The sequence below is a fragment of the Gossypium arboreum genome, chromosome 10 (genome assembly GCF_025698485.1).
Source record: "Gossypium arboreum isolate Shixiya-1 chromosome 10, ASM2569848v2, whole genome shotgun sequence".
Classification (NCBI taxonomy): Eukaryota; Viridiplantae; Streptophyta; class Magnoliopsida; order Malvales; family Malvaceae; genus Gossypium; species Gossypium arboreum.
Window position 1 is genome coordinate 122,506,196 of NC_069079.1, and position 15,915 is coordinate 122,522,110.

General features: G+C 33.6%; 2 protein-coding genes across 2 annotated transcripts; both read left to right on the forward strand.

Annotated features, from left to right (window-relative positions):
• The first annotated feature begins 109 nt into the window (after positions 1–109).
• On the forward strand, positions 110–2,485 carry LOC128282161 (uncharacterized). The gene is made up of 5 exons (XM_053020330.1): positions 110–163; positions 658–777; positions 1,123–1,218; positions 1,776–2,057; positions 2,222–2,485. The coding sequence occupies exons 1-5, from the start codon at positions 110–112 to the stop codon at positions 2,483–2,485; spliced, it is 816 nt and encodes a 271-aa protein (XP_052876290.1).
• Positions 2,486–12,244: 9,759 nt separating this feature from the next.
• Positions 12,245–15,765, forward strand: LOC108489012 (E3 ubiquitin-protein ligase WAV3-like). The gene is made up of 2 exons (XM_017793252.2): positions 12,245–12,970; positions 13,617–15,765. The coding sequence occupies exons 1-2, from the start codon at positions 12,716–12,718 to the stop codon at positions 15,483–15,485; spliced, it is 2,124 nt and encodes a 707-aa protein (XP_017648741.1). The 5' UTR covers positions 12,245–12,715; the 3' UTR covers positions 15,486–15,765.
• Positions 15,766–15,915: the final 150 nt, after the last annotated feature.

The window sequence follows — 15,915 nt, forward strand, 5'->3', positions numbered from 1 at the left end:
CAAGTATCCACTTCCGAGGATCAACGACTTATTTGGTCAGTTCTGAGGAGCTTATGTATTCCCCAAGATTGATCTGCGTTCAGGGTATCACCAGTTGAAAGTTAAAGAGATGGATGTGTATAAGACGGCTTTTAGGACTCGTTATGGACATTTATGCCTTTTGGTCTGACTAATGTTAAGGTTGTATTTATGTACCTGATAAACCGAATATTTCAACCTTATCTGGATCAGTTCATCGTGGTCTTCATCGACGATATTCCGATATATTCTAAGACTAAAGTTAAGCATGATGAGCATCTTAGAGTTGTACTCCAGATTTTGCGTGAGAAGTAGTGATACGCTAAGTTTAGTAAGTGTGAGTTCTGGCTTCGTAAAGTCACTTTTCTGGGACACGTAATTTCTTCTGAGAGGGTTCAAGTTGATCCTTTTAAGATCAATGTTGTTCTGGACTGGAAACAGCCTAAGAATGTATCTAAGATCCGCAGTTTTCTAGGTTTGACGGGTTATTACTGGTGCTTTGTGTAAGGTTTTTCACTGATTGCAGTGCTCTTAACTATGCTACTACGTAAGGGTGTTCCGTTTATCTGGACTGATGCGCAATAGGAGAGCTTCGAGAAACTCAAGGCTGTTCTGACTGAGGCTCTTTTTCTGATACAGTCTGAACTTGGGAAGGAATTTGTGGTTTACAGTAACGCGTTACATGTGGGTTTGGGTTGTGTTCTGATACAGGGTAGTAAGGTTGTGGCATATGTGTCTCATCAGCTCAAGACATATGAGGCAAACTATCCGGCGCATGATTTGGAATTGGCCGCCTTAGTCTTTGCTTTGAAAATCTAGAGGCACTATCTGTACAGTGAGAGGTGTGTCATCTACACTGATCACAAAAGCCTCAAGTACCTCCTGACTTAGAAAGAGTTGAATCTTAAGCAGCATAGATAGATTGAGCTGCTTAAGGATTATGATTGTACTATTGAGCACCATCCTGGTAAGGCCAATGTGGTGACCAATGCGTTGAGCAATAGGGAGATGACTAATCTAAAAGTGATGTTCGCTTGACTTAGTTTGTTCGACGACGGAAGTTTGTTAGCAAAGTTGCAGGTTAAACTAACTTGGATAGAACAGATTCGGGATAAACAATTAAAGGATGAATCGTTGGATCTTCGGTTCCATCAGGTTGAGAGCGGCAGCACTACGGACTTTAGGCTGAATAATGATGGGGTAATCTGTTTTCGAAGTCGGATTTGTGTACCGAATGATACTAATCCGAGGCAGTTTATTCTGAAAGAGGCGCATAGTAGCCCTTATGCTATGCATCTCGGTGGGAATAAGATGTACTGGGATCTTCGAAAACTGTACTAGTGGCTGGGGTTAAAACGTGAGGTTACTAATTTTGTGGCACAATATCTGACATGCCAGCAGGTTAAGGTTGAGCATCAGTTACCTTCAGGTTTGCTGCAACCGGTTAAGATTCCCTTATGGAAATGAGAACGAGTGACTATGGACTTTGTTAGTGGGTTGCCCTTGACACCCATTAAAAGGATTCTGTTTGGGTCAACGTGGATCGATTGACCAAGTCTACGCACTTCATTCTGGTTAGGACAGACTATTCTCTTCAGAAGTTGGCGAAACTCTACATTTCTAAGATAATAAGATTGCATGAGGTACCGGTCTCAATCATTTCTGATAGGAATCCTCGCTTCACGTATCGGTTCTGAAAAAAGTTACATAAAGCTCTGGGTTTAAGATTAGACTTTAGTACTGTGTTTCATCCTTAGACCTATGGTCAATCTGAGGGGGTGATTCAGATATTAGAGAATATGTTGAGGAGTTGTGTTGTCAATTTTCGAGGCAGTTGGGAGGATTATCCCGAGTTAGCCGAGTTCACTTATAATAACATCTTCCAGTCTAGCATTCAGATGGCACCATATGAAGTTCTGTTTGGACGTAAGTATCGCACTCCCCTATGTTGGACTAAGTTGGGTGAATGTCGAGTCTTGGGTCCTGAGTTGGTTTCTGAGACTAAGGATAAGGTTCAACTGATCAGGGATCGTCTGAAGGTTGTTTCTAATAGATAGAAGTCCAATACAAATTTGAAGAGGCATGAGATTGAGTATTCTGTGGGGGACTTCATGCTTCTCAAGGTCTCACCATGGAAGAAGGTTTTGAGGTTCAGTCGCAATGGCAAATTAAGCCCTAGGTTTATTGTTACCGAATTCTGAAGCAAGTGGGACCGATCGCTTATCTGTTGGAGTTACCTCCAGAGCTAGACCGTATTCATGACGTATTTTACATCTCGATGTTGAAGTGTTACCGCTATGATCCTACTCATATTGTCCCTATTGAGGATATTGAGGCTAGGCCAGATTTGACCTTCGAGGAGGAGCCGGTTCAGATTCTAGATCGTGATGTAAAGGTTCTTTGGAGGAAGTCTATTCTATTAGTGAAAGTACTATGGCAGAATCATAGCACTGATGAGGCTACGTAAAAGCTTGAGGATGCGATGCAGCAGCAATATCTTCATCTGTTCTAATCAGGTAAATTTTAAGGCTGAAATTTTCTTTTAGGGGGTAAAGTTGTAACGCTTCAAAATTCTTACTTTTGTTTCTGTTAAAAAGTGACACAACTATGTATTTTACTTCAATGGTTATGTGTCCTGTGTGTGTGTGTGTGTGTGTGTGTGTGTGTGTGTGTGTGTGTGTGTGTGTGTGTGTGTGTGTGTGTGTGTGTGTGTGTGTGTGTGTGTGTGTGTGTGTGTGTGTGTGTGTGTGTGTGTGTGTGTGTGTGTGTGTGTGTGTGTGTGTGTGTGTGTGTGTGTGTGTGTGTGTGTGTGTGTGTGTAAGGCTCCAAGTTTAAGCCCTGGCTTTGAAAAATTTTGTTATTTTTGGAATTAAGCCCTATCTCTGTTCAATGGACTTATATTAAATTATTTACTAAACCATATCAGAATAGGCCTACTAGTCTGGCGGTTAAGTTGAGTGTCAGATTGTTGAAGGTCTTATGTTCGAATCCCTACGCGAGCGTAGGAGTCTATTTTTACTCGTTTGACTAATAGAGTTTCGATCAAACAGGAATTCTGAGTAGCAGAAAAAATTAAGGGATTTCGGGGGAGGGGAGTTATCAGATTTTTATTTTGTTTTTTCCTAAAATTTTGGTTCTCCCCCTTTTCCTCTCAACATTCTGACGTTCATGCTTTTTTCCCTCTTTTTCGCTTTTTTCTATTGTTGTCAATTCTTCTGTTCCACTTCAATATTCCAGCTTTTCAGTTGCTTGTGTTTCTGTAAGTAAGTATAGATTATTCTATGAATAGGGGTTTCCTTTTAATTCTTTCATGATTTTTTTATTCTTTCCAGTTAGAATTTTATTCGCTATTTTGGTAGCATCAAACTAGGACATAATGGGCTGTCCTTGTGCGAAAATGTGATCAAATCATTTAAGGGTGTTGGGGTAAGTGTTGAAGGTGGATTGATGTCGTTATCAGTTTTGTAATTTCGATTCAAACTTGTAATAGGTCTGATTCTGAGTGTTGGTATACTGATTTTTAGGTTCTGGAGTGTTCGTAGTTGCAGTAGCATCAAAATCATACCAGATGTGTACCCGAATCGCAAGAAAACTCATTTTCAGCAAAAGCAGAAAACCTTTCTTTCGACACCACACAGCCGTGTGGTAGGCCGTGTGCCATAACACGGGCGTGTGATCGATGAGGCTAGGTTGTGCGCACAAAATACGGCCGTGTGATGGCCAAATTGGCTTTGCTCGACACATGAGCTGGACTGATTTAGGCTGTGTGGGCCATACGACCGTATGGGTCTAAAGGGGTAGTCCACACGTGTAACACTCATAACCCGTATACATTATCAGAACAGGGTTACGAGGTATTACTGGACTTATACACCAGTATTCGTATAAAAACCAAGTCAAAAATTCGCATTCTAAATTAAAAACTTTTGAAATTTTATGATAAATTCCCTAATATGGGCCTACGGGGCCCAATACATGCTTTGGAAGTGGTTCGGGACTAAACTGACAACTTTAGAAATTTTACCTTGAAGATAGGGGTACATGCCCGTGTGGCTTGGGACATGGCTGTGTGGCCAGCCCGTGTGGAATTCTAGCTTGTAATTTCTTAAGTATTAGAGGGGCACACGGCCTGGGCACATGTCCATGTGGCTGGGCTGTGTGGTAAACTGATTTTTAACCATTTTAAGCCATTTTCACCCAATTTTGACACACGACCATGCTTGAAACCCGTGTCCTTCATACGACCAAGACACACGGCCGTGTCTTTTTCCCGTATACTATCCTGACTTCACATTTAAGGATGCAGTGGACACACGGTCATATCACACGCCCGTGGGCTTACCGTGTGTCACACACGGCCTAGACACACGTCTGTGTGTCTAACCATATGGAAAATAGGCCGTTTTAGGCCACTTTTCTCACCCTTTCATCTATTTCCTGCACTTAAACACAATTATACACTAATAGAGTCCAACCAATCAATTATTTCAAGCCAAAACATGTATATTTCATTTTCAAACACAAAACATCACATTCAACTTACTTTGCATACTTAATCATTCTTACAATTACTTTATCAAATCAACCCTTATACATGCCATATAAATAAAAAAGTTGTTTAACAAAATCTACGTGAATAAATCTGGATAGTGTGATCCTTGATGTAGATCCGATCCTCCGTATGTATATAAGTCAATCTACAAAATAAATAATATACACAAGTAAACTTATAGAAACTTAGTAAGCTCATAGGTATAAAATATAAATCTTACTGAACATTGTACACAATCATATATCTTTTAGTTTAACTAATTCATCCTGTAAATCACAATTTCATTAATAAGCTCATTTGAATAATTTCCATGTTACTATTCAAAATATTTAATTCCTTTGGGCCCGTTTCTCATTTACTTCTATTGTCAAATTAGGGAACAATAATCGAATTGAGTACTTCATTATCACATTGTCATGGTAAACCATGGAATTGCACATAATCACATAACACACACTGAAGCCATAGCGCCGCCATGGTCTTATACGAATCACATATCATACCGATGCCATATCCCAGATATGGTCTTATATGGAACACATTATCACATCACACCGATGCCATAGCCCAGCTATGGTCTTATACGGGAACACGTATCATATTGCACCGATGTCATAGCCCAGCTATGGTCTTATATGGAAGCACATATTCTTATATGGAAGCACATATCACATATTTTCCGTCAATTCATCATGCTCATAAAACGAAAGCACTCAAAACCATTGTTCCAACTAATTTGTACTTTTAGTTAAACATTATTTAGTAATTAATACAATTTGATAGTATTCATCTACAATAAGGTACCTTAGCAATCATAATATTTTCATAATAAAACATTGAACTTTGCCATATGAACTTACCTAGGCTAATTTGCAAAAGTCGTAGAAATTCATGGACTATTCTTGCAATTTTTCCTTTCTACGATTCACTTCGTTTTCTTGATCTATAATTATAAAATCATTCCTTCATTAGCATCTATTTCAATTCTATTCTATTTCACAATTTATGCCCTTAAATTTTTGAAATTACACTATTACCCCAAACTTTTCAAATTTTACAATTTAGTCCCTACTCAATTTATTCATCTATTGAGCTAATTCCTCTCAAATAACACTTTATAAAGACATTATAAACTACGTCTAAGCCTTTAACACTCAAAATTTCATCACAAAACCCTAATTCCAACAACTTTAGATCCTAAAAATTGATTTCTATAAAAATCTCTTCATAAAATCATCATATAATAAAATTAAAACCTCAATTCCATGATAAATCATCATAAAATTTCAGGACTTATTCATGGAAACTTTAAAAATTACCCATGAAATAAAAAACTAGTGAATTAAACAAGTGGACCTAGTTGTAAAAGTCTCAAAAATACAAAAATTACAAGAAATAATCAAGAATTGGGCTTACATATAGTAAAAATATGAGAGACCAGCTTAAAATAACCCTTCAATGGTGTTTTTTCTGGAGAGGATGAAGAAAAAATGAAGAAAACTCTAGATTTACCAAATATATCATATATTACAATTAAATTTTTACCCTATTTCCAATTTTGCCCCTTGTTCACACTTGATTTTTATTTTTCCTGCACTTTCATGCTGGCAACCCATAAATTTGGGTTTATTTACCTTTTAACTCCTTCTTTGATAATATCTTAAGCTATTTAATCATATTCTATAATTTTGTACTTTATTCAATTCAGTCCTTTTTATTCAATTAATAACCGAAATGTTAAAATTTCTTAACTGAAACTTTAATAATAACTTATTAACACTCCATAAATATTTTTAGAAATATTTATGGCTCGGTTTATAAATTCGAGGTCTCGATACCTCATTTTTATCTCTTTTAATATACAAATTTTCTTTAATTCATAATTTCACTAAAAAAAAAATTATAAAACCACACCTAACCTTTACTTACTAACATATAAACTCACATGTCAGATTTAGTAATCTCAAATCACTATTCCGATATCACTGAAATTTGGGTCGTTACAACACGGACATGCCATATAGGCGTGTGAGCCCATTTAACTGGAATGTGTTCTAAGGTTGCACGGGTCTTCCAAGTCGACTGTGAACCTACTGTAGGGTTGGTAAGCACTACTTAGACCTTTAAATGCGTGAACTATACGTATGATGTATGTACTGAGCATGATGATTATATGAATGAGTACAGAACTGTATGTATAACTGATATTTATTTATTAGCATGTCATCTACTGTATGTTGCATTGCATTGGGTTGGGGTGTTGATATCTGGAGGAAGTGTACTGAAAGGCTCTTAAGCCTATTATCTGGAAACTCAGCTGCAATTTATTGATTATGTACCGCATTTGGTACAACTTGGAGTGCAGGGATGGGTGGGTGTTTTAAACCTCACGATAGACAGAAATGGTGTGTAGAGGCTTGTTGGGTAGGACTCTATTACTGATTAATGTATACCTGGTACTATTACTGTGATGGACTTAGGCCCTAATGCATATCTAATACTGAAACCGAAATGGGCTAGGGCCCGAATCTTGGAAATCGAAATGGGCTTAGGCCCATCGCATTGTTGATGATGATGTTTGATTGTATGCATGTCTTCTGTGGGGATTACACATTAAGCTTACGTAAACTCACCCCTTCTGTTTAATTTGTACAGGTAATCCCCAGACTTAGACGGATCGGTGCGGCGGAGGATTCAATGGTGACTACAAGTCTATTGAACGAATTTAATTTCTCTTATGGTTTTAATTCCTATTTGCTTCTAGGTATTTTTGATGTAATATGGGACTTTTGGTCTGTCTACCTTTGTTTTGGGATTTTAACTATTTTCACGAACTTTTGAACCGCAATGAAACTCGGTTTTTTATTAAACACAACGTTTTTCCTAAAAGCGAACGATTTTCCTCAAATATCACAGTTTTAATATCTTCCGCTACAGAAGAGGTTTAAACGGATCAAATTAACAAGAAAATAGTTTTGGAATTGATGGAAGATAAATAAAAGCTAATAAATGGAAACGATTTAACTTGACAAATTCGTTTTCAAATTCCTCTTCATGTGACATAGCAAGATTCGGCCATAACGTCTAGGCCGAGTTTGGGGTGTTACATTAGTCCTTATACTTTTATTTTCATTAATTTAGTTTTTTACTTTCCAAATTTCAAAATTTAGGTCTAATTGTTAACACCATAAAAAAAAATTCATTAAATGTTGGTGTGACATTCTAAAGTAAAAATTTTATTTGATAGTTATGTAACTAAAAAGTAGTATTATAATAAACCTAAATTTTACAAAATAATTTTAACAGTGTTAACAAGTAGTTTTAAATTTGAAAATTTAAAAATAGAAAGACTGAGTTCTTAGAAATAAAAGTATAAGGACTAAATTATAAATTTAAAAAGAGTACAAAAACTTATGATATATTTTAACCAAATTTCATTTATATATTATTATTATTATTGTCGTTTAGTGGGGAAAAAAGGCGAGGTTTTAGCTTTTGTAGTTGACTTGGCCTAGAAAGTTTAGAGGATGGTAAAAGGAAAGGGAATCTTATACCCTCCACAAAGTTACCTTTTATCGAAGTATACTTTTGTTAATGGATCTCTACTCATTGCAACCCACCTTCTTTATTCTTATTTCAATAATTCATTAATCTAAATACATGAAATTAGAGGTATTCACGTTTCATTAAATTAAATTTAAATCGATTTCATACATAATATTAATATTATATACAATTACTCAAGTTCGGTAGGTTGAAAATATGGGTTCTAAGTTCACCTAATTACTCAATTTTATAAATGAACTATAACCAAATTAAACATATTTAATAATTGCGTTATATTTAGTATGTTTAATTTCTATATGAAAGTTAAAAATGTTAGTAAACTATTCGAAAGTTATTAGGCTATTAAAATTATTATTGTATGGCTTTCTCCATTTGCACTGTTTGCACCAATTAAAATCTCTTTTTCCCCTTCTCTTTTATAATTTAATTTTCTTTTTTATGAAACAGTTTTGAACGTCACAAATCTACAAACCTGAATTCAAATAGGTTTCTTCTCTGATCTCCGAGATTAATTGTTAGATTGACTTGGATCTAAGATATGTTTTTTTTCTTGTCGATGGATATTGATCCGTTGTACCGGTTATTGAATCGTTGCTTGAAGCTCATTCGCAAACTTTAAAAAATAAAACCTAACAACCCAGTAACTGTTGAATAATTTGGTGACCATTTTATAACTTTTTGAAGTTCAGTGAGCAAAAGGTAAATTTACTAATAGTTTAGTAATCTCGGTATAATTTATCCCCAAAAAAGGTAGCATGTTAGAAACTTGAAAATGAATTTGGGTGAATTAAGTTGGAACTTTAAATATTAAAACTCAAACTTGACTCATATTTTAAATAAATATTTTATTTTAAATTCAATTTTGAGATTAATATTTCTATCTATAGCTTACTTTTCTGTATGCATCTATTATTGATTTTTGAAGTATTCATTGGAATAAGAAATATTTATTTACTTAAATTTAATAAAGTTTAATTCAATCTTAAAATTTTCAATTTATTATTTAAAATATATTAAAAATATTTTCGAGTCTCCAAATCAACTTGTATTATTAAAAAATATTTCAAATAAATATAGTTCCATGATAAGAATGCAATTGCAGCTCTTATTATTCTAGATTCCCTATGAAGAAAAAATAGAGAAATTCTTCCAACACAAAGAATTTTCTCATTAAATTTCTAACAACAATATTCCACTCTTAATTAATTTTAGTGCCCATATTCTTCTATTATATGGTTTTATGCTATTCGAAAAAATAAAGCTTGGATTGGACCTAACTTCAACTCATATAATGACTTCTGTTGATAACCTATGCTTTTAACGGTCCAATTTATGTGAAATATGCTTAGTAATCACCTTTTTTTTTCTTCCCAATATTCTCTTATCACCATCGAATTTAACATGTCATGCATAATTTTATTTTTATAATTACTTATAATATTACCTCAACTCTTAAATATAACAATTAATGATTAATGCATTTCAATACGAACTCATATTTTTCTATCTTGACAATAATATTAATATCAACTAAATTATAATTTAATTGTGTTTTATTTATGATATTTTTAATTAAAATTCATAATATAATAAATTATAAATAAACCATAACTTATTTTGACTCATAAACGATTTTATATATTTCTTTTAAAAAGAAAATAATCGTATTCAAAATGAATTATAGATATCTAATTAGCTTAGATCCGAATAACATATTTTGTAATTTAAATAACTAAAAGTTTATTTAAATGTATAATAAAATTAATATAAAATATTTTAAAATAATTTTATTGTTACTTTGAATAGTAAAATTGGGTTTTCGGGTCAATCCAACTTGACTTCAAAATCAAGTTGTGTAATTGCAAAATGAATCTTAAATCCCAATCTGTCAATTCCAATGGGAATAGTAGACGCAATAATAACTTTTTGGGTAAATTAAAGTAAAGGTCACTCAATTATAATTTTTTTTTATGATCCAACTATGAAAAGTTACAAAATAACTACTCAATTATTCAATTTCATCTTTTTTTGTCACCAACTGGTTAAAGTAAAAATAGAAATGCCCAAAAATCTAAGATGATTGAATGACAAAAAAAAAGAAAATTGAATAGTTAAGTAACTATTTTGTAACTTTTTATAGTTAAATATCTACTAATGTAATTTACCCTATTTTTTTAAACTTACAAATACAATTATTATAAAGTATAAGCTCAATTATAATTAATATATTTAAATAATTACAACCAGAATCAATAACCAAAACATATTTAAATTTAAATCAAAATAATGGGCATAAATGATAAGGTTTTGGACTGAAAACTTCCCACATGATTTAAATATAGCATGGGACTTAGAACTCTCAATTTTGTCTTCATTGACAATAAGTAATATTTACTTCAAAAAATTATTTGTGATTTCCTTTGGAGGATGATACACTACTTATGGAGGAAATTTTCCGAATTTGAGATCAAGGTTTTGAACAATTCTTTTATTTATATAATAAAGACTTTAATGGTAGTCAAGTCAACAATCTAGAAGCTAACTTTCTTACACATGAATATTTTTGAGAATTTATCAAAGCATGTGGTTGCCACGTAAGTTGCATAAATTTCAATGAATATATTCATTCCCATTTTGGAAGTAACAATAGCAATCAAGTTTACCAGAAAACAAAATCATTTCTAAGTATTAAAATAAATAAATTTATAAAAAAATACTTAATTTAGCATTTATTTCTGTATTGAGATTTAAATTTTATTTTTATCAAATAATTATTAAGTTTAAAAATTAATTTAGACAAAATAAAAATTCAAATATCAATATTAATATAAATAATGATTTAATCGAAATTAAAATGAAAAAATATATGATGCATGTAATAATAAAATAAATGGAGAAAGAAAGAAATATTTAAATAATGAAAGAAAAGGAAGAAATTGATGCGATTGGAGCAGGAGCCAATTGTTCTAAAAATGTTGGATGTGATGTGATTTTCCATTCGCCAAAGCAAAAGGGACTTTGTGATTTGGTACATTAAAGCAGCATTTTTTTAATATTTTTTCTACTGTTTATGTTCATGTTGGGTTTATGAATGTTTATTTTAATAATATCATATTTAAGATTTGAACGTAAATTTTTTAAAAAATACAATGTTTCTTATCATTTCACTTAGTCATGATGTAATATTTTACATAATTTTAATATATTTTATATTATATTTACGTAATTAATATAAAAAAGGAAAATGCAATATTTGGCAACCAAACATTGGTACATAGAAAGGTCTGCAATGTTTGTCAGCCATTTGACAGAGAAAAGTTTGATTGTTTGCCACTAAAAGATAGGACAGTGTCAAATCTGAAATTTGATAATACAAATAGATGCTACCAATGCTTTTTTTTTTCCATTCCCTTATATTTAGATGCTAAAAAGATTGAGAAAATCAACAAATTAATGATGAAATTTACAAGTTAGATACTTAAATAAAATGCTAAATAATTACTTATAAATGGTTTAGAAGTAGAGTATTTTTAATTGGAAAACTTTAAGAGTTTTTGGGGTTTCTATAACACATCTCCATTCTTAAACCAGCAAATGGTGTATTATTATGGAGAAAATGATTATAAAAAGTTAATACGGTAATACTTCGTATTTATACTTACGGTTACTTAAAGGGTTGTTAATCAAAAGCGTTTATATTTTAAGTATTACCGTTAAAAATTATTTTATTTTGATTACTTATCGTTTTTTAATATAATTCTACGTTCATTTTAATTAACAACTAATTAAAATTTGAGATTTATAGGAAAATTTATGTTTTATAGATAAAATTCAATTATTATTTTTAATATTCTTTGAAAACTTAGGGTTTTACATCCAATTATTTAGATTTTTATAAGAAAAAAATGAGTTTTTACTTGTAAAGCCGTTTTATTCTTTAAATAAAATGCAAATTTCTTTCGATATTTAAAATAATTTTTTTAAAATTTAGCAACAAACTGTATAATTTATATGTAAAAAAAAACTTATCAAAATAGTACGTAGGATTGAATTATCTCTTTAAAGCAGCAAAAATATTTGCTTTTTTCACTATAAGAATTCAACCAAAACGTGCTTCTACTAACGGGGTCTTCCTTTTACCATATCCAGACAACAACAAAAAGGTCAAACAATTCTCAAATCTCCAATAAATCCTGTAATGGCGGCCAACACCACCACCATTATTATTCTTCTTCTCGTTAGAAACAAACCATTACTCCTCACTCTGACTTAGTCCCTTTGACAAAATCCTTAAAAAAAAAAAAAAAGACTACAGCTTTATCACTCTTATATATATGTATATGTAATATTAAAACAATAACAAAAACCTCCATTAAACCCATCTCTCTCTTCTCTTTATATAATATTTCTCTTGGTTTTTCGTTCCAGTTTCACTTCTATTATGGACCCATTTTCTTTTTTGTCCTTTCTTTTCCATGCTCTGTGAAAGGTAGCAGCTTTGACATTTGAATCAACTTGAAGAACCATTTTTTTTAACTCGGGGGTTTTTTTTTGTTGTGTTTTTTGGGTAAAAAAAAAATGGGTAGTAAATGGAGGAGAGTTAAGTTGAGTTTAGGCTTGAATCTTTGTGCTTATTTACCAAGAACTACAGATGGTGATGATGATGGTGATTATCATCCACTTCCTTCTAGTGAAAGATTATCTGATGCTGCTTTGTTACCTCCTTCAAACTGGGAAAATATGGTTCGTTGTAGGACAACAACTCCTTTGCCTTCTTCTCATTGTTTAAGGTTGCCTAAAAGTTTGTCTAAAAGTTCAAGCAAATCATCTAAGGTTTGGTTCAACTCTTTCTTCTAGTTTTTTTTCCCCTTTGGATTGTTTCTTTTTCCTGTTTGGTTAGTGAGAAAAAGTTGTAGTTTGATTGCGTTTTGCATTTTTTTTTCTTGCATATGTTCCGTTTGATATTTTTTGTTTAGCTTTTGATATTAACTATTGATGCTGAAAATTTCTTGTTATGTTGGAACTTGGATTTTTATTGAGGGAAAATGTTGTTTTTTTATGAATATATTTAGTATATTCAATTTTTTTAAAATAATTTTCATAGTTTTGAAAGTACATATACATCCTACATTTTGACTAAGATAGCCTTAATTCAATTATTAAGGTTGTATTGTGTGTCTAATCATATTTTATTCTTATTTTAACATATGATTAAGTAGGGTGTATTGACCAAAGTTGTTGAACTTTGGATTTTTCCTTTGGGCTTGTGGGGTTAATACAAAAAGTTCCTTTCAGGACTATTTTCTATTGCATGGTTAAAGATGACTAAAAAAATATTGAGAAAGAAAAAAAATAACCTTTTTTTTATGAGCCTGATGTTGTGACATGTCTTACATAGATTCGAGTATAAATATTACGCGTATATAATTTAGGACACGAAAAATAATACCTTAAATGTTTGTTGTGTATTTTGTTTCAGCAAACATGTTCGATATGTTTGACGAAGATGAAACAAGGAGATGGACATGCTATATTCACTGCAGAGTGCTCACATTCGTTCCACTTCCATTGCGTTGCTTCGCATGACAATCAAGTCTGTCCGGTTTGTCGATCGAAATGGAAAGAAATCCCGATCCGGAGCCCCGGTTTGGATCCTGGAGGATGGTCACGAAACGATGCTTTGATGGATGTAGCCCACCGGTTGCTTGTACCTCAACGTAATTTAAATCAATGGCACATTCGAGGTCCCGAGCCAGGTGTTTTCAACGATGATGAATCCTTGGATCATCTACCTGTGATTGCTGAAAGTAACAATACCTTGGATAACACGTCTGATACAACAATAAAGATCGAAACGTATCCAGAGGTTTCAACCGCACCGAGGTCCCATTCTTATGATGATTTCACAATTCTTGTTCATCTTAAGGCTGCTGTCATGGCTGCAATTCGAAATCCTAGTCTGAGTGGAGGTCAGGTTAACTTGTTGCAATCTCGAAGTCCTCGTGCTCCAGTTGACCTTGTAACGCTGCTTGATATTAGTGGTAGCATGTCCGGTACTAAGCTTGCGTTACTAAAACGAGCAATGGGATTTCTCATACAAAACCTCGGTTGCAATGATAGACTCTCGGTCATTGCCTTCTCCTCAAATGCTCGCCGCCTCTTTCCACTCCGTCGGATGTCTGACATAGGGCAGCAGCAGGCACTTCGAGCTGTTAATTCTGTGATTGCAAATGGTGGTACCAACATTGCAGAAGGTCTAAGAAAAGGTGCCAAGGTAATGGAAGATCGGACTGAAAAGAATCCAGTTTCCAGCATTATACTTTTGTCTGATGGGCAGGATACCGTCAATGGCGTGCGTCCGAACTCGTCTTACCCCAACTATGGGTCGCTCGTTCCCATTTCTATACGCAGTGGTGACAACAGAGAATTTCAGATTCCAGTCCACACTTTCGGTTTTGGTACAGATCATGATGCTTCATTGATGCATTCGATTTCGGAGATCTCTGGAGGGACGTTTTCTTTTATAGAAACTGAAACTATGATCCAAGATGCACTTGCACAATGCATCGGAGGTCTTTTAAGCGTTGTGGTTCAAGAGCTACAAGTGTGTGTAAAGTGCATGAATCCGAATCTCTGCCTCAGTTCACTTAAAGCTGGAAGTTATCGAAGCCATGTTTCAGCTGATGGAAAAACCGGATTGATCGATGTTGGGGATCTCTATGCCGACGAAGAGAGGGGTTTCTTGGTATCGGTTAAAGTACCAGCTGAGTCCTCTCAATGTGAAACATCATTACTAAAGGTCAAATGTGTTTATAGGGATCCTTTAACGAAAGAAATGACATCTACGGAGGGTGGTGTCGTCCGGATTCAAAGACCTAAAATAGCCGGGCAAGAAGAAGTGTCAATCGAAGTAGATAGGCAACGCAATAGGTTCCGAGCAGCAGATGCAATGGTGGAGGCAAGAACCGCAGCCGAGCAAGGAGATCTTGCCGGTGCTGTTTCAATCCTCGAAAATTGCCAAAGGGTATTGTCCGAGACTGTTTCCGCCAAATCTCGGGACCGACTTTGGGTTGCATTGGATGCGGAGCTCAAGGAGATGGAAGAAAGAATGGTAAGTAGGCATGTATACGAGGTATCTGGGAGAGCATATATTCTTTCGGGACTGAGCTCGCACTCATGGCAAAGAGCCACCACGAGAGGCGACTCCACCGATGGTTCAAGCTTGGTTCAGGCATATCAAACGCCATCAATGGTTGAAATGCTAACTCAATCTCAGGCATTTTTATTGAGTAGTCCATCAACACAAGGGCTTCTTCAATCACTATGGTCACAACCAAAGCCAAGGTAATATTGGAAGTTTTTAGGGCAAAATAACATGGAGCAGCAAATAGAAGCCAAACTACACGTATGTTACTACGAGTACCTGCAATCATATCCAACATTTGTGTTCGACACTTGTGTCAAATGTATATCCGAATAAGTATGAGAATAACTCTTCAATGAAATACATGTATCCAACAGTCATAAGGTTATATCTTTAGCTCCGGTAACATAGGTTTCAGATATTTTTGTATCTTTATGATATATGCATGGATGGGATGAAATTTATTAAATTAAATTTACTAAAATTGTCAATTTTTAGAACATACATATATTTTTTGATCGAAATATTTTTTGACCCATAGAAAGATATATTTTTAACTTTGAAACGCATTTTAAACAATCTCGTTTTACTTAAAATTTTAACCTTATATTTTTGAGTCCCTAAATTATAGTGG